At 45.2% G+C, this 24,446-nt stretch overlaps 1 protein-coding gene and 1 pseudogene across 1 annotated transcript in view; both read left to right on the top strand.

Annotated features, from left to right (window-relative positions):
* The first annotated feature begins 1,954 nt into the window (after positions 1 to 1,954).
* Positions 1,955 to 24,446, top strand: part of RAB31 (RAB31, member RAS oncogene family) — a 160,114-nt gene continuing 137,622 nt past the window's right edge. Inside the window, exon 1 of the mRNA XM_066352615.1 lies at positions 1,955 to 2,333. Coding sequence (XP_066208712.1) covers positions 2,295 to 2,333 — 39 coding nt within the window. The 5' untranslated portion in view covers positions 1,955 to 2,294. The remainder of the gene's footprint in view (positions 2,334 to 24,446) is intronic.
* On the top strand, positions 8,188 to 9,163 carry LOC136383482 (prefoldin subunit 4-like; annotated as a pseudogene).

Here is a 24,446-nt window from a genome sequence, read left to right on the forward strand (position 1 = left end):
CTGGAGACCTCAGCATTTCCAGGTCGACGCTTTATCCACTGCGCCACCACAGGTCAGGCAGAGCAGGTTTTACATGAGGTACGTTTTCAAGTCCCCAAGGGTGATCTGGCTGAGGAGGGAGTATGAACTCACGAAGGTGGTCTGGTTGACAGACTAGGATTGCCCTTGGTAGAGCAGAGCACTCAGCCTGATCAGAATGAGACACAAATGAGGTAATTTTTTAATAGGGTTGAGAGTAGGGAGAAGGACAAACAGACTAGGGTGCTTTTCTGGGGTAGGGGGGAAGCCTGAATAAGAGACTATTTTGGGAAATCCTAGAAATCATACAAGCATCCCAGATACCTAGACTAATGTTGAAGAGAGTAAAATGAGAAGAATCTGGAAGAAGAGTAAAGGAATGGAAAAGAAATTTTGTCAGCTCATTTTAGTCTGGGGATGGTCCTGTCCTCAGCAACATATTGCAATTCTATGAATTCTCACTTACTCCATAGCGTGTAGATAATGGAAAAGTGTATCTTTTCTGCCCATCTGGTTTGACCAGCTTTTGGGAAGTGAGAAGAAAGGCCAAAGGGAAGCACTTCTATATAGAGAGTCAAGTCATACTGCAGTCATACATGACCTCCATGCTAGAGAAGGCTGTTGAAGGCCTTGGTCAAGGAGTTGCCTTACCAGGATGTTTCCACAACTGTGTAGCCCTTGTCTCCGCAGCAAATCCGAGGACAGTGAGGTATTGTTACCAGGGCTTGGGAGTTCTGGGTAGGCCTCTCTGCCCACATAGACTGCCCTTACTTTGAACACTAAATCAAGGACAGATACTGATCCATTATCTCCATGTTGAATAGGTCCTGTGTCTTGTCCATGGCTACTCTTTGAACAATTTAGTCCAGATTTGTGCAAGTGAGCCTGAACTTATAAGGGGAGGCCCCTGCTGCGCTGGAGAATTTAATTGCCAATTGTCTGTTTTGTGGCCTTATTTCACTCCAGCTTTTAGGATTTTTTTTCCTCTCTGGAGGCCTGGATTCAGAAGTCCTCTTGTATGGGGCTCCTTGGGTGCTCCTCAACTGCAATCTGGCTTCCATGGGAACAAAGCCAGAGAATCAAGGTGGGCAAGGTGGGTGGTCTGCTGGGGGAATGGAAATGCTCTTGATCAAAACTGACAAGTCAGAAGAGATGCCTGAGAGTTTGGGATAGGGCATGAAGTTTGTTTTTTATTTTTTTTTAACATATTGTTTCCAATCGGAAATGCCAGTGAATTGCTAGATATGTCCAAAGGGCTGATATTTCTACAGCAGCAACAAATAAAGTTGTCTGAGTGGATGAGGTACACTGATTGGGCCATGTATGGAGAAGAAAAGAGGGTAGTTCCCACAAAGCTTCTTTGACTTTCTCCAGCCGGAATCTATTTCCAGGTTAAGGAAGAACGAACAAGGTCTGCCCAGAGCCACATATTTCCAGCTAGCATTCTGAGGGCTGGGTGTGTGTCTATCCAGGCAAATTATGGCATTTTTCTATACCGAGCAAGGCAGTTTCCTCCCTAGAACGCGTGTTTCCTTTCCAGACACTGCCACGCCTGTTTTGGAGTGAGGAATAGAACATTGCTTCTACAACCATTTTCAACTACGCATAGAAAACTGAACTCAGGGCTGAGGGCAAAGAGCTACATGGGGGTAAACTGAGCCCTAGTATTAGGAGCTGCAGAAGGTGGGCTGCAAAGTGAACCCCTCCTAATCTTCACAATTATCTCTTGCTTGGCTTCATTTCTGTCGGGAACCTATAAATTCATTTAACGATGGGACGGAAACACAGACTCCCAAGTGCTCCCATATAAGTGGCCTCGGCTGACAGCACCCACTTTTCAGATGAGTGGAATAGTCAGTGACGCCGCCAGTCGTGAGGTCAGGTCTGCCCACGGCAGGCCCTGCCCTCCTTCCACCCCCGGGCTTCACAGCGGGTCCGGGCTGGAGAGGCAGCTCTCAGAGCGCCGTAGTACCGGGTCTAAGTTGCTGAGCTAGTCTGACCGAGAAGCACTACCAGCACCGCCGCGGGCCGCGGGGGCGGCTTTGGCGCCGTCCGGGGGCGTTCCTGGGAGCGGGGGGCCGGAGGTCAGACCCCAAGCCCCGGGAGGAGCCGGCCGGCGGCCACGTGACCGACCGCGGCAGGGCTGGAGGCCCAGAAATAGCAGCGGTGGCGGTTCCGCCAGCGGGCGCCGCGAGGGAAAGGCGGAGACTGAAGGACGCTGGCTCGGACCGGGCCCCGGAGGATGCTGAGCCCCTGCTCGGACCGGCCCCGAGCACATGATGGCTATACGGGAGCTCAAAGTGTGTCTTCTCGGGGTGAGTCCTGCGCCACCATCCGCCGGGGACACTCTTCTTCCGCGCGCACCCCCACGGTCCCTGAACCCCTCTCGTCCCCTGCGCCCGTCAGTCCGTGCGCCCCCTTTTGTCCCCGGGAGCCCCTGGTTCCACTTGGTCCGTGCGTCCTCCTGTTCTCTCGCGTTCATCGACCCCCGCCCCACTCGTCCCTGCGCCTCCCGGGCTCCCCTAGTCCATGCGCCCCTGTAGTCTCCGCGCCCCTGGGTCCCCGCACGCCCTTGTCCCCAACCTCCTGCCCCTGCGCCCCCTTGTCCCTGTGCCCCTGGGTCCTCCCCTTTGCCCCAAGCTTGCCGCCCCCCGCGTCTCAGCCCTTCTTGGTACGGGGCGAGCCTGCTCCGGAGCTTTCCGACTCGTCCCACCCCCGGCCGGGCCGTTTCCCGTGATCCGCTTGGGCCTCGCCGCGATGTGGGCAGGGGCCTGGCCAGGGCCGGATCCGAGAGCCAGGACCCTCCGCTGGAACTAGAGGAGCGGCGGCGGTCCTGGTCACGGCCGTGGCCCCGCCGACCGTGGAGGGCTTTCTCCTCCGCCTTTGATAATTTCCTTCCGGCGGAAACTTTAAGTTACACGGCCAAGGCTTAGAGTCCTCTTTTACCTCCCGGGGTAATTGCTTTATTCACTTAAAAAAGAAAAAAAAGAGGCGAGGCCAGCTAAGGGTGGGAAAGCACCAAGGGTGCACCGGGTTGCGTGGTGAAGAAGGAAAGTACTGTTAGCGTCGAACCTAGAAAACTTTTGTTCTCAGGATAAAAGCAGGATGAGAAAGTCCTCCTCTATCACCAGTTCCCCTTCCAAATTGGGTCTTTCTGAGCTCTAAGAAACGTGAAAGAAGCCAGAAATAAAGACAAAAACAAACACCCAAGCAGTGGTTTCTGGCAGACCTGTTGGATGACAGGGCAGCCCTTTGAAAACTGCCCTAGGGAGTTCAGGGAATGTTAAGAGTCATTTCTTTTTAGGGGGACCAACATCAAATTCCAGAATTACTTCTTTTGAAAGACGTGGTTTTAAGCCGTGTTTTTAGCAGCCTTGGCATCGATACTTAGTTATACTACCCTTGGCAAATCTGGTCCCAAGAAAACCATTTCCTAAAAACAGCAGTGGTGAGGATAGACCCGTTCTTACTTGTCTCAAACGCTAACTGGTCTGTCAAGATGGATGTACAGGAAGTGTGTAAAGAGGAAATGATTCTAGGCTAGGGTTGAATTGTAGCAGATCAACAGAGTGCCCAGGCTCCATCCATCAAGGACACTCTTCTGGAACCTTTGACAAGACAGGGTTTTTGACTGTCTCCCATCACTGTCCTTTGCCAGAACTGTCATTTCCACTGGACTGTCCTGTTCTCCTAGAATTCCAGGGCATCTGGCAAACTCCTTGTGACTCTTGCACAAACTTCCCAGTGTTCCTGCCCCCCGGCCACCTCGTCCACAGTTGGGCTCTTAATAGGATGCTGCTCTGGCTCTTCCTCTGTTGACCTTTATCAGTGTTGTTCTGGTGGGTTTCACAAACTGACAAGCTCTGCAATGTAGTTCAGACATCAATTCCAGGAATCCCAGGTTTTCCTTGTGAGGAGTCATTTCAGATTCTTAGAAGAACTTCCAAGACTTAGAAGGAATGTTGTGTCCCAAGGAATCAAGAGACAACTTTTATGTGTGTTGTGTGTGTCAGAATTGGCCTTGGGAATAAATGAAGTAGGAAATATTTTGTCTTCCCTGCAACGCCTCCATGTTTTCTCCCTTGTCATCTATATACTTAGGTGGCACAGGCCCCCTCACATGAATTGTTTTCAACTTCACTGTTTGATAAGTCTCTATATCCTTCTACAAGGAAACAGATCAGGTGGGAAGAGCCCCTGCACAGGAGGCAGCAAACCTGGGTTCTCATTCTTTCCCATTCGCTAGCTGTGCAGTTTTGGGCAGATATCTCAGTCATTTCATCTATAAAATGGGTATAATAACATCTTTCCTTTTAAGGCAGATGACTGTATCAGTTGATCTTAGATATATGGTACCATTTTCTGCTAACCTACAATTCCAGGGTGACAATTAGCAAGCCTGGGAGATGAGAAAGCTGGAGGAAAACCCCTTTACTTCTTTTTCTCTTATCTCTGAGAATGAAGCGCACTCTTAGTGGCTTTCTGGACACAGTGCCTCACCTCTGTTTGCTAATTCTTTGCAGTGACTCTGTTGGTTTAGGACAGTGGTTCTCAAAGTGTGCGAAGATTTCCAAATGTGCCCTATGGTATTCCAGAGAAATATGTGCCTGTTGGGGACCAAAAAACCAACAGGGTTTTTGGAGTTTAGATTTTTGGGGGACAGAGGTGTGGGGAATTGGCTGTAAGCTGACAGTCTGCCAAACCCCCCACCTCACTTGCCTGATTAGGTTGCAAAAGGCTGTTAAGCTGTGGTGCTGGATTGTTCACACTACCCCCCATGTTCCCCGGGAAGACTGCAGGCAAATTTCTTCTATCCTTTGTTTGGTGTAAAGTTAAGATGATATGTATGGTGGGGGTTTGGGATTGATGATGAAATATAAGGAATTGTCTTTTGAAGCCTTTTAGATTTCTATAAAAGAAGAATATGTGGCAATATTTTAAAAAGCTTTGAACATTTTAACTACAATTTTCAACATCCTATTTATGTGAATTAGGATTTTCTACCCTCAACACAATTAAGAGTAAAAAGAGAGTAATTCTTCAATGTATTGATGAGGAAATGAGAATTTGCCTTTCAAATACATGCCCAAACATCGAAGAAATCACTAGGACACATCAGGCTCATGTTTCTCATAAACACAAGAATGAAAAAACTTAACACATTCGTGCCAGGACCTGCTGAATTTACTAAATCTTACTAAGAATGTATGTATATATATTAAAAGATAACTTTTTGCTGTTTTTTAATTTTTTAATTTTTTTTTTTTGTATTTTTCTGAAGCTGGAAACAGGGAGAGACAGTCAGACAGACTCCTGCATGCGCCCGACTGGGATCCACCCGGCACGCCCACCAGGGCGACGCTCTGCCCACCAGGGGGCGATGCTCTGCCCCTCCAGGGCGTTGCTCTGTTGCGACCAGAGCCACTCTAGTGCCTGGGGCAGAGGCCAAGGAGCCATCCCCAGTGCCCGGACCATCTTTGCTCCAATGGAGCCTCGGCTGCAGGAGGGGAAGAGAGAGACAGAGAGGAAGGAGAGGGGGAGGGGTGGAGAAGCGATGGGCGCTTCTCCTGTGTGCCCTGGCCGGGAATCGAACCCAGGACTTCTGCATGCCAGGACGATGCTCTACCACTGAGCCAACCGGCCAGGGCCTGTTTTTAAATTTTTTAACCCCTCTTTTTTACGAATTCTAAAAAGCATAACTCAAAAAATGTTTTTATGTAACATAAAAATGTTTTTCAATGTCAGAATAAATTGAATTTTGTTGTATGTATTTTGTTTAATTACCATAAAAGCACGCTTGCACTTTATATATTTTTTAACATTTGACTTAACTATTATAACATATTTCTCGGAAATTTGTATATAGTGCATCTACAATTACTTGTAGGGTTTTAAATGCGCTCCGACTTCAAAAAATTTGAGAACCACTGGTCTAGGAGTTTGAGCTTAGAAAAGGAGACAGCGCCAAAGTAGAGCAGGAAGGTATTCTGGGAAAACAGAGGCTTTGAAGTGCCAATCATATCACATCACCGGCATGGCCTTATAACATTTTTTTAAGAATGGCTCCAGAATCTCATCTTATTTAGGTCAGAAGATACCTTACCTGAAAAGTCTATGACCTTATTATCTATACCGAGTAATAATTGTTATTTCCCTCGATTTCACTGGTCCTCTCCTGGGCAAGATGTGTGACAGGCTGTATTTTCAACTGCTCACCCAAATAAGGTGATTTTTGGGTGAGAGAGCATTTGGGTGAGGTCCAAGCCATTGTAACTGCGTTGGGTTTGTTCTCTTGATTTGAGGGAGAACTCTGTGGGTCACTGGCTAGACTTTTGAAAGCCCAAAAGTTCTTTCAAACATTTGACAGGAATCCTGAGCTCCTTTGCTCTTTGCGTCAGGAGGTCTGTGAAGTCTTGCATGAGGCTAGCGCCAAGCTTCCTGTTTTTCAGCCACTGACACACTTCCCTGGCGTCTCAGTATGACCAAGACCCTAGCAACCATACCCTCTGCTGGGATCACTTTCTCTGGGCCCCTTTGAGAAGGTGATGGAAAATGTGAGCCTCCTCACTGGACTCTTGCTGTCTCACTGGAGAGGCTGAGGGGCTTTTTGTGCCTGATCTTTGGCCCCGATTGCTTAGTGATTACTTGGGGATGTGCTTCCCAAGGATGTTTTAGGCATCGGCAGGACAGACTCCTATCCCTCTTAGCTGTAGTCTTCTGCTTCCACAGTGGTGTTGTTGGGGGCTTCGGAGGTTCCTGATAGAGGGTCATTTGCAGCAGGTGGAAGAGAGAAGAGAGTGAGCCAGATGGCATGTCTTCTGTACCTGTACCTGTGCCTGGCAGAGCCCTGGCGGTAGAGTATGTCTGGTCTTACTTCTTTTGGTGTGTGCTCTCAGACAAAATTAACAGTAGTCTATGGAACATTCTCTGAATGCTTTGTGTTGTTGGAAAAACCAAAGATTCAAACACCCTGGGTTTCTTTAGGCTCACTGTTATAAATTCTTGACTCTCATTTTTCTTAAGGGTGTACTTCCTTGCGTTTACCCCAAAGTCCTTGTCAGTGGCCTTTCTTGGGATAGGTTGGGCCATCCATGTTTGGCTGGTCCTTGCTGAACATCTAGGACCCCATGAGTCTTGTTGCCAATAGAGTGCCAGTGGTCCTGCTCTGTAATCTCGACTAGTAGTGTGAAATATGTAGCCTGAAAACAGCTGCCTTAAAGACAGCGAATTATGTTTAAAAAAAAAACTAACAGGAAGAATATTGAGGTAGCAACTCTTTCAATCCCAAATGTGGGAAGCTTCCCAGCATGCATTTTAGCACACGTTAGCCTGTGTCAAAAAGCAAGAGGAGAGCGAAGAGACAGGAGGAGGAGAGGATCTTCTTTTATTATTTCCTCTGGGTGTGTATGTGCGTGTACTTAAAACTGCTTCTGAGTGGAATCCCAAAGAGATTTATATGTGGACTTTGGTTGTCTTGATAACATTTTAGAGATTTCTGCCACTTCCTTAACAGCTGAGTGGCCTGGTTAAAAGGCAGCTGAAGACATTCTTGTGTCTGATGAGGAGCTTGGTGCTGCCTCTTTTTGGTCTTGTCGGAATCTGTATGATGGTCCATGACTGGGAAGTCAAATACCTGGGATGTGGTGTGCCATCTGGGCAGTGCGAGCTTTAGATACACGTGTACAGGGCCTTCACATGTAAGGGCCGTGCGGTTCTCGAGGGCACGAGGACTCGAGTGGAGCAGATGTCTGCTCACAGTAGGCAGATCAGTCAGGGCTGTGGAACCTCAAATGTACTGCTTTGAGCAATAACGAATTCTTCCTTACGGTAAGTGTTTGATAAGGTTACACAAAGTTGTTAGGGTCATTGTGGAAGGAATGAATGTATAGTGTGGGGAGGACTGGGCTAGACAACTACCACATTTGCTTTCCAAGTCTGAGGTTCTATTAATATACACGTTTGTGTTTTTTTTCTTTCCAAGAAACTAACATTTCTCTTGGGGTGAGAGGGTGTGCAGAGGCCCTGGCAATATAAAGTTTTGGGTTTTTTTAACCACACCCGATTCCTCTATTAGATTGAATCCCTTGTAGATAGTGTGGTTCACATTGGCAGTGTGGATAAAGAATAAGTGTAAATGATCTAAGCCCCACGCCACTGTCCCGTCCCAGGATGGTGGCCATCAGGAAGCAGGCGGCTACAGAAGATGTCAATGTTACTTTTGAAAATCAATAAGAGATAAACAGGCCTGACCTGTGATGGCACAGGGATAAAGTGTCGACCTGGAAATGCTGAGGTCGCTGGTTCGAAACCCTGGGCTTGCCTGGTCAAGGCACATATGGGAGTTGATGCTTCCAGCTCCTCCCCCTGTCTCTCTCTCCTCTCTCTCCCCCTCTCTCCTCTCTAAAATGAATAAATAAATTAAAAAAAGAGAGATAAACAGATCTGCACAGAATACACGTACAATAGAATCACAGAGCAGAAGGAAGAAATAGGTGTAATAAAGAAACAACACCAAAATTTAGATGCTTGTGAGGAAATCATGCTTGTAGATGATGACTACTTAATGATACCTTATCAAATTGGTGGTGTTTTCATTAACCATTCTCTATTTTTCTTTTTTTCTTTTCCAAGTGAGAGGAAGGAAGATTGAGAGACAGACACCTGCATGTGCCCCAACTGAGATCCACCCAGCAACCCTATCTGGGGCTGGTACTCTGCCCATCTGGGGCCATGCTTGCAACTGAACTATTTTTAGTGCCTGAGGCAGAGGCTCCACTAAGCTGTCCTCAGTTCTTGAGGCCAATGTGCTCAAACCAGTCAAGCCATGGCTGCGGGAAGGGAAGAGAGAGAGAGATAGAGAAGGGGAAGCAGGTGGTCACTTCTCCTGTGTGCCCTGACTGGGAATCAAACTTGGGGTATCCACAAACCAGGATGATGCTCTAGCACTGAGCTAACCAGCCAGGGCCTCATTAGCCATTCTCAAGAGGAAAAACAAGAAATGTTAGAAGAAGCAAAAAATTTGCAAGGAGAAATTGACATCTTAGAATCCATAGTGGAATCAATTTGGCAAGTGTTAGCAAATTTGAAAATTCAGTTACATATAAAATTTGAGAGCAACATAAATCTTAAAGCTGTTGAAAGTTAAACATTTTATTACACTTTTTTTTTTAAGTGAGAGGAGAGATAGTGAGACAGATTCCCACGTGTGCTTCAACTGGGATCCACTTGGCAACCGTGTCTGGGGCCAGTGCTTGTATCAGTTGAGCTATCTTCAGTGCCTTGGGTTGATGCACCAACCAGTCAAGCCACTGGCGGCAGGAAGAGAAGAGAGAGAAGGGGGAGAGGGAAGGGATAGAAGCAGATGGTTGCTTCTCAAGTGTGCTCTGACCGGGAATTGAACCTGGGATGTCCATATACTGGGCCGACACTCTATCCACTGAACCAGCCAGACAGGGCCTTTATTATACTTTTAAAAATTTGTTTAATAAACTCAACTATTGTTAAATAATAATTTTCTTTCAAAGATATGGAAAGCAAAATTTTCTTTAAAAAAATTCATTTATATGCCTTGGCCAGTTGGCTCAGCAGTACAGCTTGCCTCTGTCTCACATCTTGCTTATTTATTTTACATTTTTAAAAGACAGTATTTACATATTTTGCATAACAGGTATATCAAGTATAGGTTTTTTGGTGTGTTTTTTTTACAGAGACAGAGAGTGAGTCAGAGAGAGGGGTAGACAGGGACAGACAGACAGGAACGGAGAGAGATGAGAAGCATCAATCATTAGTTTTTCATTGCGCATTGCAACACCTTAGTTGTTCATTGATTGCTTTCTCATATGTGCCTTGACCGTGGGCCTTCAGCAGACCGAGTAACCCCTTGCTCAAGCCAGCAACCTTGGGTTCAAGCTGGTGGGCTTTTTCTCGAACCAGATGAGCCCGCACTCAAGCTGGCGACCTCAGGGTCTCGAACCTGGGTCCTTTGCATCCCAGTCCGACGCTCTATCCACTGCGCCACCACCTGGTCAGGCTAGTATAGGGTTTTATTTCATGTCATTAAAATTACTTAAGCAAAAAATAAAAAAAGGCTATAATGAGATGTCTTCCCAGCCCTCCCGGCATGTAGTAATGCTGAGCCAGGCTGATGGAATGCACCAGGGTCCCTTTGTTCTCTTTTGTTCAAGACCAGTCAATGCAGCTCTCCCTCCGATTTCGGAGCGCAGAGCATCTTTGCGGTGTGTGTGAGAATCATTTGTGGAGCATTTTCCAAGTCCTGTGGTCCCTTCCCTGTTCCTTTGTCCATAGTTCTCAGGTCTGTGGCCCTGGTTCAGCGTCACTGTTTCAGGGAGTGGGTGCTATTCCTTAGGTCTGCTTCAAGGCAGCAGCCACTGGAAATTAAAAAACTGGATTATTTTGGCCCTGGCCGGTTGGCTCAGTGGTAGAGCGTTGGCCTGGCGTGCAGAAGTCCCGGGTTCGATTCCCGGCCAGGGCACACAGGAGAAGCGCCCATCTGCTTCTCCACCCCCCCCCCTCCTTCCTCTCTGTCTCTCTCTTCCCCTCCCGCAACGAGGCTCCATTGGAGCAAAGATGGCCCGGGCACTGGGGATGGCTCCTTGGCCTCTGCCCCAGGTGCTAGAGTGGCCCTGGTTGCAACAGAGCGACGCCCCGGAGGGGCAGAGTATCGCCCCCTGGTGGGCAGAGCGTCGCCCCCTGGTGGGCGTGCCGGGCGGATCCCGGTCGGGCGCATGCAGGAGTCCGTCTGACTGTCTCTCCCCGTTTCCAACTTCAGAAAAATACCAAAAAAACCCCAACAACAACAACAAAAAAAACTGGGTTATTTTAAGGCTCTAGGACACAAAAAGATTTTGAGTCCATGCATTAGGAAAGATCTTCAAATTTAATTGTCCAACAGGTTAAGCTAATGGTGCTTGCTAGTGTGCAGCTGTTACACTTCCATTTGTCTTAGTTTTTATAATTTATAATATGTGTTTGAAAATGGAATAGGCATTCATTCACTCAGCCATTCACTATGTATTGAGTGCTTCTTTCATGCGGGAGCTGTGGGTGGTTGAAGTAAAAGCAGGACAGCTGCAATGCCCCCTCTTCAAAGAGTGCTCTACTTCTCCCAGGATGTGGACACACTAGCAATGAGCTAAACTACGTGGCCTGTGTTCTTGTGACAACACTGACTACAGAGCCATGCACAATAGAAGCAACAGAGTATGAGGATGATAACCATTGACCATCTTCCATCTTATTAGACATGAGGACAAGTGAGGGACAGAAAGTTTAAATCAAGGTCTGTTTTGAGTACTTGCTATGGATAAAGTGTTTTGCCAGCTCCGCTGGAGACTGTACTAGGGAGGGTGGGATTCTGGTCCCGCTGGTGATAGAGAAGCTCCTGGTCGGGCAGGAAGGACAGGCACGAGCACAGGAACTCGTATCCGTGGCATTTGTGCTGTGTGGGGTGCTGGCGGGGCAGTAGGAGATGGGAGAGTTTAAATGAAATACAGTGGGTGCTGGGAAGGAGCAATCGGGAGGTTTCTTGGAGTGGGAAGGATCTGGACGTGCCTCAAAGGAGGGAAGAAGGGTGTGGACCGCGGGCACGGAGAGCAGGTGGGGCTCCGGACCTCAGGTATTTTCTGGAGGGCTGATGTGGTTGGAGAGTGTGGGGAGGCCAGAGCACAGCCCTCCACTCCCCGACAAACCGCTCTCTCGTTGATCCCAGTATGTTATTTTCAACTTCCTTTTCCCCCTGTTTTATTTTGAAAAACTTCAGACTTACAAAACTGTTGAAAGAGCAGCACAGTGAACGGCTAGGCCTCCCACCTAACTAGTCATTAGGGATAACATTTTGATAATTTTGCTTTCTTTACTCTATCTAAATAATACTAATCTTAACCATCTGAAAGAAAATTGTACACAATATAACATCTCACTCATAAATACTTCGGTATGTATCTTTTAGGAAAAAGGACATTTCCCTGCACAACTGCATAGCATGATCACAGTGTGTCCGTAAAGTCATGGTGCACTTTTGACCAGTCACAGGAAAGCAACAAAAGACGATAGAAATGTGAAATCTGCACCAAATAAAAGGAAAACCCTCCTAGTTTCATACCTATTCAGTGCAGTTCGATGTGTGCTCACGCACAGATTTTTTTAGGACTCCTTAGGTAGCTATCCCGTATAGCCTCTACAGACTCATCACTGACTGATGGCCTACCAGAACGGGGTTTCTCCACCAAACTGCTGGTTTCCTTCAATTGCTTATCCCACCGAGTAATGTTATTTCTATGTGGTGGAGCTTTGTTATAAATGCGCCGATATTCATGTTGCACTTTGGTCATGGATTCGAATTTAGTGAGCCACAGAACACACTGAACTTTCCTCTGTACCGTCCACATCTCAACTGGCATGGCTGTGGGCTGCTTCGCTGTATACACGGTGTTACGTCATCATCTGCGCATGCGCACATGTTGCCACATCATCCTACAGAAACTGGGAGGGTTTTCCTTTTATTTGGTGCAGAATTCACATTTCTATCGTATTTTGTTGCTTTCCTGTGACTGGTCAAAAGGGCACCATGACTTTATGGACACACTGTAATATGGAACATGGAGTCCATACTCAGATTTCTCAGTTGTCCCCAAATGTCCTTAACAAGTGTTTAAAATATCCAGATTCCAGACAGAGATCATGTATTACCTTGGCTTGTCATGTCTCTCATCTAAAACAATTTCTCTCCTTTTTTCTCACCATGACATTGGTCTTTTTTGCAAAATTGTTGTTTTGTAGAAAGTCCCAACATCTTAGTCTGATTGCTTCCTTGTCGCTTCTTCAGGTTAAGCGTTTTGGGGAAAAGACAACATAAGTGATTTGAATGGTCTTATATTTTATGTGCTCATGATTAATATTACGATATTCTTTTCCATTTACTTCTGTGGCACTCATTGAGAAAATAGTTCTTCTCTCCTACAAGTGCCAGGCAGTGGTGTGTCTGAACAAAACAGACAAAGGGATTTGATGTTGTAGAACTTACATTTTATCAGGAAGCTAGGAAAAATAAATTATATAGCCTGTTAGACGGTCTAAATAAAAAAATGACATGGTAGAGCTGAGTGACGGTACAGGACCTTTGGGAAGGGGAGAGCAGGTTGGTTGGGTGGTGGGTGGTCAAGTGTGTTCAGTGTCTGTCAGGGACCAGATGAGAGCATCACAGTAGTGGGATTCAGCTGGTTCATACCAGACTGGCAGAACGGATACCTAATTTTTTGTTGAGTTCGGTGAACCAGCTGTTAAAAGGGCACTTGTAATCAGGGTTCTCTCTAAGGTGGTCACCTGGGCAGCTGTCCAATGTGGAAAGCACAAATTTACATTTCTTTTTTTTTGTGACAGAGACAGAGAGACAGAGAGAGGGACAGATAGGGACAGACAGACAGGAAGAGAGAGAGATAAGAAGCATCAATTCTTCGTTATAGCACCTTAGTTGTTCATTGATTGCTTTCTTATATGTGCCTTGACCAGGGGGCTACAACAGACTGAGTGACCTCTTACTCAAGCCAGCAACCTTGGGCTCAAGCTGGTGAGTCTTGCTCAAACCAGATGAGCCAGCATTCAAGCCGGCGACCTCGGGGTTTCAAATCTGGAGCCTCTGTGTCCCAGTCTGACACTCTATCCATTGTACCACCGCAGAGAACTGGTTGTTAAATTATTTGAATCAGGCCTGACCTGTGGTGGCGCAGTGGATAAAACGTCGACCTGGAAATACTGAGGTCGCCGGTTCGAAACCCTGGGCTTGCCTGGTCAAGGCACATATGGAAGTTGATGCTTCCAGCTCCTCCCCCCTTCTCTTTCTCTCTGTCTCTCTCTCTCCCTCTCTCTGTCCTCTCTAAAAATGAATAAATAAATAAATAATTTAAAAAAATTATTTAAAAAAAATATTATTTGAATCCCATCGCTGAGGCATTGTCTCTCATTGCCCTGGGGGTTGACTCTGATTCTGCTTCTTCAGTTCCATAGCATGGTCCCTGAGCTGTGAGAGTCACGTCTGTTCTAAGGAGCCAGAGTTGTCTTTCTTGTTGCCTAACTTTGCCCGAAGAAATTAGGAAAAGGAAACTCACTGAATGAGTTTCTCACTGTGGAATCTTCTGCTTTGATAAGTCTTTTTCTTATATATTTTCTTCCTCAGACCTGCTTTGATTTCATTGGAGGTCATGAAGTTGGCTTCTGCTTGCTCAAAATTTAATCCAGAAGGTAGCCTAGGCTTCTGTCGGCTCCCCTAGATGCTCCTAGAAGACTTGGGGTTGTAAGAAGACTGAATGGGCCCTGCAGGAGAGCAAGCAGGACCTAGGGGAAATAATTTTGCTTTCATTTTCTCTTCTTGAACAAGATACCGGAGAGCTGGATCCCTTTGTATTAACAGTATTTGTTTATCGAGAAGAAAAATATTTCTGAATTCTCCAATATTACTTCCTTTCTATTCTTATGGAATCACTGTTCTAAAGGGGGGTCTGTAAATCAATTGTGTGGTCTTTAAAAAGTTCCTCCATCAAAGACTCCTCTGGAAGGAGGGAGAAGGAGGAGAGCTAGAGACAGAGAGGGAGAGAGAAGGGGAAAGAGAGAGAGAAGAGAGGAGAGGAGAAGAGAAGAGAAGGGGGCAAACAGAACAGAAGGAAAGAATGGGAAGGCAGAGAGAAGGAAGACACACACAGACACACACAGGGCATCACATAAAACTTGCCCTTTGCTGGAGCGGGGAAAGAGCAGACTGTCCTGTATTTTGTTGTTGTTGTTGTTTTTCCTGGTTCGACTATTAGCCAGGGCATGTACATTTATGGCAAGCTTAATAGTAATTAAGAAAGATTTTTTAAAAAAAGAACATCTCATAGTACTATACTTCATATTTCATAGACGTGTTTCATTTTAGGAGCTATAATATTTTCTAAACATTTTCATAACCAACTTCTAGAAAGCATTTTTTTCATAAAGTAATTCATGTTAGTCTTAATTCAATTTTTTTTTTTTTTGTGACAGAGAGAGAGAAAGACAGAGAGAGGGACAGATAGGGACAGACAGGGACAGATAGACAGGAAGGGAGAGAGCTGAGAAGCATCAGTTCTTCGTTGCGGCTCCTTAATTGTTCATTGATTGCTTTTTCATATGTGCCTTGACCAGGGAGCTACAGCAGACTGAGTTACCCCTTGCTCAAGCCAGCAACCTGGAGTTCAAGCTGGTGAGCTGTGCTCAAATCAGATGAACCCGCGCTCAAGCTGGAGACCTTGGGGTTTCGAACCTGGGTCGTCTACATCCCAGTCCTACACTCTATCCACTGCGCCACCGCCTGGTCGGACTTAATACAATTTTGAATCTAATTATGATGTAGGGGAAGTGATTATTAGTAAACTGATAAATGTTGATTTTTGTTTGAGATTACAAAGATGAGGGGTACAGGGTGATGCCTTTAACATCCCTTCTTTATGATTACATGAGATTGCACCAGCTTGCTGGTGTCTTGTTTTCCCTGGTTGGTTTGAAATCCTGCAGGCGCGAAGAAACATCCCGCTGGCCTCCTTTTCCCCGTGGCTCCCCTGCGCGTACTCTTCTTCCTTCCCTGTATTTTTTTTTAAAAGATTTTATTTATTCATTTTAGAGAGGAGAGGGGAGGGAGGGGGGAGGAGCAGGAAGCATCAACTCCCATATGTGCCCTGACCAGGCAAGCCCAGGGTTTCGGGCTGGAGAACTCAGCGTTCCAGGTCGACGCTTTATCCACTGCGCCACCACAGGCTAGGCTCCTTCCCTGTATTTTGTTTTACACTCAGACGACTCCTTTTTTTGTCTCGTGGTCAACATCAAGCTCACCATCCTGTGCGTTTCCTGTGATAGGTCTTTGTAATTTTCTGCCCCGACAGGATCCTTTTCTCCCACCATAACTTGTTTTCTTATTCTCTCTACTTCTCATCGGTGAATTATCAGCCTGTCCTCCTGTTAGAGAGGCATCCAGGGCTTAATTCTAAGAGGAAAACGTTTCTGACTCTGCCGCTTGCTCCCCTCATTGAGCAGGGACCGTGCAATGCTCTGTCCGAGGACTGTTCCTGCTGCTGCCATCTATCTGGCCAGCTTACCCTTTGGAGAGCAACAAAGGCATTCTCCGTTCTAAAAACAACAAAATGAGTCTATGTAAAGTAGATGAAGTTTTAACTCATGGGTCTGCTGCGAGGGATGACTAGAGATATGTGGCTCCCAAGTGCCGAGGCTCCCAGATCAATTCTGTAGAGGGGTGTGGCCTCTGTCCTGGACTGTGCCTGCTCTGCTGGGCATGAGTGGGGAAGGGAGAGTAACAGCGCCTCACAACGGTGGGATGCTGCATGACAGTGGCCAGTGTTCCCAAGATAAGGGCTGATGGAATTTGGAAGTGGCTAGGGAGGGCTTGCAAGAACCTCCTGAGAATGCCTAATGTTAGTTTGGTTGCAGAAGAGGGGGACTGTTTGGGAGGGAACAGGAGTGGCTCTATTTAAATTATGCACAAATGAACAGGAAAGGTTCTGAAAAGACTCAAATGTCAACGTGATTATTCAAGCGGCACAGGGGTTGATTTGTGTTTATAAATAACTTACTCTTTCTCTTTTGCTTTTCAGTGTTGGTTTATTTAGTGTGCATGCATTACTGGGATAATTAATATAAACCCATAAACAATTCCTGGAGGGCCCAAGGAGTTAGTTGTTTGATGGGTAGAGCTGTTTGGTTGTCAGTGGAAATAATTGATCATGAACGTGTAACATAAACTTGGATCAGACTGTAAAAGGACCTTGAAATGTGAAAGTTTATACCCTCTGGTGGTGAATTGACAGGTGTCCTCAGTGGGACATAGGTTTTGAGTGGCTTATCGGGTAGTGCTGTGTTTTTACTTCAGCAGGTCAGTACTTGGGCTCTATTCCACTGTGAGATGGCGCTGCCTCTGTTTGGGGCATGGTCTGTGACCTCTTCCTTGGTGGAGACTAAGGCTTTCTCACTGTTCCCTAATCTAGTATTTTTCAAAATAGGGTCTAGGAAAGTTATGGGTCTGCCTATCGATACAGTAAGGTCTGAAGGGTTTTTGTGATTGTTCATTTCAGTGCTGTTCTTTTTTTTATTATTGACTTTTGAGAAAGTGAGAAAAACAGGAAGGGAGAGAGAGAGAGGAAAGATATGAGAAGTATCAACTCATAGTTTCTTTACTTTAGTAGTTCATTGATTGCATCTCATACATGTCTTGACTAGGCGGCTCAAGCCAAACCAGTGACCCCTTACTCAAGCCCCTTTGGGCTCAAGCCAATGACCTTGGATCGTGTCAATGATCCCGTGCTCAAGCCAGCAATCCTGCACTCAAGCTGACAAGCCCACGCTCAAGATGGCAACCTTGAACTGGGGACCTCAGCATTCCAGGTTGAGGCTCTATGTACTGTACCACCACTAGTCAGGCCAATGCTGTTCTTTAAAAAAAAAACCAACAACCTGTATTTTCCGGGTGAACATCTTATAAAAAAACTGTGCCCCTGACCTGTGGTGGCACAGTGGATAAAGCGTCAACCTGGAAACACTGAGGTTGCCGGTTTAAAACCCTGGGCTTGCCTGGTCAAGGCACATATGGGAGTTGATGCTTTCTGCTCCTCCCCTCTTCTCTCTCTCTCTCTCTCTCTCTCTCTCTCCTCTCTCTCTTTCCCCTCTCTATAATGAATAAAAAAAAATCTTTAAAAAAAACAACAAAAAAAAACTGTGCCATAACTTTAATGCCCATTAAAACTGACTCATGAGAAAGCAACTGAGGCAGAGTTGGTATAGGAATAATGCTTTGGGACCATGTTAACACCAGGTGATTCCATAGCTCCTGCCACAGATCCCAGGCACCTTGAGGGTAGGGCATACAGCAGGTGACAGAACAGATCCCTAACCCCTGGCCTCATGGAACTGACATTCTCGTAGAGGCAACAGACATAAATACCTAGTATGACAGATGGTGACAAGGGCTATGCAAAAGGAAAGCAGAAAGGGGCCTAGGAGTGTTGGTTGGGAGGTTGTGGCTTTAAGTAGAGGCTTCAGAAAGGCCTCACTGAGAAAGCCTTTGAGCAAAGACAAAGAGACAATATTTCTGTTCAGGCCCTCTTAACAGAGGAGACTCCAAGACTGGGGTGGGAGGAGCTTGCCTGGTGAATTTGAGGACCTACAGACAGGTCCGTATGGCTGGAGCAGAGTGACCACTGGGAAGAGAACGGGAGATTTGAGGGCCTGATTGTGTGGGGTCTTGTGATCCATTGTGAAAACTGAGACATATGGGAATCCAGTGTAGAAGCCATCGAAGGTTTTCATGAAGAGCAGTCTGACTTAACCGTTGTGAGGTTCTCTGTAGCAGCCATGTGAAGGGCGGACCGTGATCACAGGAGGACGCATACAGGGGAAGTCAGGTCATGGTGACTTTGGAGTCAGCAGCTTGGGTCGCGAGTGGGGTTCCACTTTGGCTGTTGAAAGTGGAACTAAAAACTTGACCCATAGATTGTGAATGGTGCACAAGGGGATGAAAGCATCATGTCACATGGTGACAATGTGCTGACCTCAGCATCCAGTACAGCCCTGAGCTGTTTCACTTTAGCAGAGCAACATTGTCCATCATATTAGACTAATGCTAATTTGAATGTGAAGGGATTTATGGTTTAATTTGTATTTAATGAATACATTTATTTTAATTTTGTTGTTTTATAATAACATAAACAGTTCATGTAATTTGTATTATTTACATATTTACATAGTAATTGAAGTCTACATTGGGGTCCATGGATTGCTTTTCCCCTGTAACAACCTGTAGAGTCTTCAAAAGGTTTGAGAAACACTGCTGTAACCACGCCGCTTGGCCACGGCCGGTGGAGGCTTTCATTCCCTAATGGAGTGTCAGTGTTGGCCGGACTCTGAGAATGGAAGGCTGAGTCTGCTTCTTGGTCCCTGGGCACCACCAGGTGGAACTGAGCTATGCCCAGTGTTGACCTGGGATGCTCTTCCTAGAGCTACAGGCCCCAACTCTGCAGTCTTGCTGTTTTTTCCTGGTGCAACACAACTAATGGACAACCTTGAAAATCTTAGTTATTATTCCCATAGTTGTACATAGATTCTGTTGAAACTCCTATGTGACGAAGTAAAGCAAATTATGCATTTAATTTTTAAAAATGCTCTTCTAGTGAAGACATTATTTATAGAAGCATGTGAGTTGTGAAGACAGTCATTTCAAGATCTCCCAACACAATTCAATTTAAAGGGAACTATGAATAAATATGGTATATCAAAAATTTTTTAAAGAAAGACCTTTATTTAAAAAGATGAGTTGTATTATTTATAGACCTCCACCTCATAGATTAATCTTAGTAAGATAACCTGGTATATTATACAACAAAAATATAAATATTTAAAAATATTATTACAATTATAATTGATATAATTTACTGATTTGAATATATTGCTGCTATCAACATGAATTGTATTATTACACATTTCACTTCCAGCAGCCCTATGCTTTTAATTCATTCATTGTAACTATTGTGTCACAACCAAATAGGCACATCTTTGTTTTTGCTTATGAGTGGAGTGTGAGGGAATTGTGTCTTCTTCTTATGTTTTTTGACATCCTCCTTATTAAAAAAATATCCATGGGTGAAAGAAAAATAGTAATTAAAAACACACAAGCACTATAATAATTTGTAATTGCCCCTACCCTAATCACAGTGACATTAGTAGTAGTTGAGAAGGATTGCTGTATGTACAGTCCTGGAATTGAAGCAAAAACTTACTGTGTTCTTTTCCAATCAAGAAAACATTTCCGAATGCCTATGCTTAAGAAGGATGTTGCTATGTAGGTGAGCTTGAAATCATTCTAGTTTATGAGTATCACTGTAGTTGGTAACGGTTAACTTGTACTGGCTGTAATTCATGTGCCAGACAATATACTGAGTCTTTTAGTTGTCCTTTGCTGTGTAACAAACCACTGCAGACTTAGTGGTTTAAGATAAGAATTTATTATTCTTTTTTTTTCTTTATCAAGAGAGACCAAGACAGAAAGAGGGACAAATAAGGACAGACAGACATGAAAGGAGAGAGATGAGAAGCATCAACTTATAGTTGTGGCACCTTAGTTGTTCATTGATTCCTTTGTCATATGTGCCTTGACTGGAGGTGGGGGTGGGGCTCCAGTTGAGCCAGTGCCTCCTTGCTCAAGCCAGCAACCTTTTGGACTCAGGTCAGTGACCATGGTGTCATGTCTATGATCCCACACTCAAGCCAGTCATCCTGCGCTCAAGCTGGAGACCTTGGGGTTTCATATCTGGGTTCTCAGTGTCCCAGGCAGACACTCTATCCACTGCACCACTGCCTGGTCAGGCTTATTATTATTTTTCACAGTGCTGTGGGTTGGCTGAGCTCAGATAGCCAATTTTTGCTTGGGCTTTTGTTGGGCAAGTAAGATATATTATGCTCACTTTGGTAAAGATGGAGCTGCCCACATGGATGTCCATCGCGTAGGTCTGTAATGGCAGATCTTTTTATAAAAACCGCCAACTTTTGCAGTGCTGGTCAACCTGGTCCCTCCCGCCCACTAGTGGGCATTCCAGCTTTTATGGTGGGCCAATCGTAGTGCCATTTGGTTGCTCTGCTACCTCTCTTTCAGTACTTTAAATATTGTGATCCAGCCCTGGCCGGTTGGCTCAGCGGTAGAGCGTCGGCCTAGCGTGCGGAGGACCCGGGTTCGATTCCCGGCCAGGGCACACAGGAGAAGCGCCCATTTGCTTCTCCACCCCTCCGCCGCGCTTTCCTCTCTGTCTCTCTCTTCCCCTCCTGCAGCCAAGGCTCCATTGGAGCAAACATGGCCCGGGCGCTGGGGATGGCTCTGTGGCCTCTGCCCCAGGCGCTAGAGTGGCTCTGGTCGCAACATGGCGACACCCAGGATGGGCAGAGCATCGCCCCCTGGTGGGCAGAGCGTCGCCCCATGGTGGGCGTGCCGGGTGGATCCCGGTCGGGCGCATGCGGGAGTCTGTCTGACTGTCTCTCCCTGTTTCCAGCTTCAGAAAAAAAAAAAAAATGGAAAGAAAAAAAAAAAATATTGTGATCCACTCTTTTCTGGTTTGTAGAGTTTCTGCTGAGAAATCTGATGATTACCTAGTTGGCCTTTCTTTATATGTTGGATTCTTCTTTTCCCTGGCTGCCTTAAGGATTTTTTCTTTGTCATTGGTTTGTGATAAGTTCATTACGATATGCCTTGGAGTAGGTCTGTTTGGGTTAAGGTAACTCGGTATTCTATTTGCTTCTTGGATTTGAGGCTCTAATTCTTTTTTTTTTTTTTTAATGTGCCTTGACCACGGGCCTTCAGCAGACCAAGTAACCCCTTGCTTGAGCCAGTGACGTTGGGCTCAAGCTGGTGAGCTTTTTGCTCAAACCAGATGAGCCCTCACTCAAGCTGGTGACCTCGGGGTCTCGAACCTGGGTCTTCCACATTCCAGTCCAACACTCTATCCATTGCGCCACCGCCTGGTCAGGCGAAGCTCTAATTCTTTCCACAGCCTTGGGAAATTCTCATCAATTATTTGTTTGAATATGTTCTCAATTCCTTTTTCTCTTTCTTCTCCTTCTGACATACTTATTATTCTTATGTTGCTCTTTCTGATGGAGTCAGAGAATTCCTGTGGGCTTTCTCATATTTTTTTAATTCATGAGTCTCTCTTCTTTTTGTAGTATCTCTGGTTATCTGTCTTCTATGTCATTAATTCTCTCCTCTATCTGGCCTGCTCTATTAGCTAAGCTTGTTACTTCATTTTTCAGTTCATGTATTGAGTTTTTCATCTCTGTTTGGTTCCTTTTTAGAGTTTCAATTTCCTTTGTGAAGTATTCTTTTTGTTCATTGAATTGTTTTTTGAGCTGTTCAAATTGCCTTTCTGAGATTTCTTGTATTTCCCTGAGTATTTTTAGGACTTCAATTTTTAATTCTCTGTCATTTAACTATAAGGTTTCTAAGTTATTGAAATTTTTTTCTAGAGATTTTTCATCATCTATCTGAGCTACATCTCTGTCTTTTGTATCCATGATATTTGATTTCTTTTTCCTTAATGGCATTTGAGAGTGAAATTGTTAATAACACTAATAAGAGATAATTAAAAAAATAAAAAGTAAAAAAGATACAGTGAAAAAATGAAAATTCTATAATGATAAGTGGAACAAAAACTAAAGAGAACAAGAAGCAGGAACTGAAGAAAAATGACAAAAGAGATAAAAAAATGAAGTAAAAAAACACACAAAATGCCACAAGGAAAAATATGAATTGAAAATATAATAATTTGATGATAAATGATGATGCAATGAGAGAAAAATAAAAAGGAAAAAAGAAAGTGAGCTTGACCAGGTGGTGGCACAGTGGATAGAGTGTCGGACTGGGATGCAGAGGACCCAGATTCAAGACCCCGAGGTTGCCAGTGGGCTCATCTGGTTTGAGCAAAGGCCCACCAGCTTGAACCCAAGGTCACTGACTCCAGCAAGGGGTTACTCAGTCTGCTGAAGGCCCACGGTCAAGGCACATATGAGAAAGCAATCAATGAACAACTAAGGTGTTGCAACGTGCAATGAAAAACTAATGATTTATGCTTCTCATCTCTCTCTGTTCCTGTCTGTCTGTCCCTGTCTGTCCCTCTCTCCCTGACTCACTCTCTGTCTGTAAAAATAAAATAAAATAAAATAAATAAATACATTTAAAAAAAAAGAAAAAAAAGAAAGTGAAGGTTTCTGAATTAAACCCTCATAAAAAAAGAATGAAAAATGTAACAACTATGGATAGTGAAATTCAAAAGGAAAAGGAAAGAATAAAAAGGAAAGAAGATAAAATGACCAAAATGGAAAAAAAAGTTATAAAAATGTAATTTTTTCCTGGTTTTGAGAGGTAGCTTGTTCCTTTTTTTCAACAGGTAGTACTGTACTACAGGTTTTGCTTCTATGGGACTCTTGGGCAGAGGTTTGCTGGTGTGTCGCTGTGGCAATGATGTAGGCTGGGCCTCAGTCTTGTTGGTAGGCAGGGCTTGTTAGGCTCTGACAATAGGAGTGTCAGTTTTCCATGTGCCTCTTTCCATGTCTTTCCCGCCTGAGCTAGCAGCCCGGGGACTTAGCAGTGAGGTTTGCCCCAGCCCCTGTTTGTAGAGCAAGAGGCTCTAAGAGCAACCAGGTCTTATCTCTAGTACCGCTGAAAGCACAGTTCTGGGTAAGGTTGTGCCAACCGGAGCTGCCAGCAAGAGCAGGCAGGTCTGGGAGTGCCGAGGGTCTAATCTCCACAGGCTTCTCCCTCGTGCACTGTTTGGTAGCCCGCAGCAAGTCATGTGCGCGCTTAGCCCCCACGACTCCAGCAGTGCACACAGAGGCCAGCACCTGCCCACTCAGGTACACAGCACCTGTGATCTCAGTCAGAGCTGGAAATGCACAAAGACTCAGGCAACAGTCCACACAGGTGCCTGTCGCTGATAATCTTGGGCCCATGTGTGCGTGCACGTGCCCATGCCAGTGGTGCCAAGTGGAGCCACTCACACACTACTGGTAACCGCAGAGCCAGGAATGCACAAAGCTGCTGGTGCCAGCACTGGCTCACACGGACACCCAGCACCAGTAACCTTAGGTGGAGCCTGCTGCCCATGCGCACCCCGCATCCAGATCTCAGGCAGAGCTAGTGTGTTCTTTCTTCTGCTTGAACATCTACCCTAACCCAGCTCCTTCTCTCTGCCTCTGACCCTCCGCTTTGTTCAGCTCCAAACAAAAGCATTCCTTCCTCAGATCAGTGAGGAAAGCGAAATACCCGGTTCTCTGTCTTATTTCCTTCAGAGTGGATTATATATTTAGCCAACTTTTCGCCCAATCATACCTTTGTCTGGTGTGTGTATATTTTAGGTGCTCCTGAGATTTTTTCTCTGTGTTTAGTTGTTGATTTTGTTGAAATTTCAAGGGAAGAGATTGGGAACACCCCTAACGGTGCCATTTCTCTTACCTCATTTATTTTAAAAGTCACATAATACTCTCACAACAATATATCATGACTTACTTAATTGGTGGCCTAATTATAAAAGTTTAGATGATTTCTAGTTTTGGCGATTACAAACAATTCTGCAATAAAATGCCCTGTGCATGTGAAGATTATCTGTAGGATAATTTCTAGAAGTAAAATGTTGGGTCAGAGATATGTGAAATTTTTTTTTTAAAAAGATAATGAAAAATTAACCTGCAATATTCTATTAGTTTACATCCCCTTTCAGCGTTTGAGGTTATACTTTTTTATACCTTTACAAACTGAATATTGTCAAACATTTATCTTCACTAAGATTATAGGTTAAAAATGATAAACTGGTATGATTTGCTTATCTTTAATTATGAGTGACTAAGCATCTTTG

The sequence above is a fragment of the Saccopteryx leptura genome, chromosome 11 (assembly GCF_036850995.1).
Source record: "Saccopteryx leptura isolate mSacLep1 chromosome 11, mSacLep1_pri_phased_curated, whole genome shotgun sequence".
In the NCBI taxonomy this organism is placed as follows: Eukaryota; Metazoa; Chordata; class Mammalia; order Chiroptera; family Emballonuridae; genus Saccopteryx; species Saccopteryx leptura.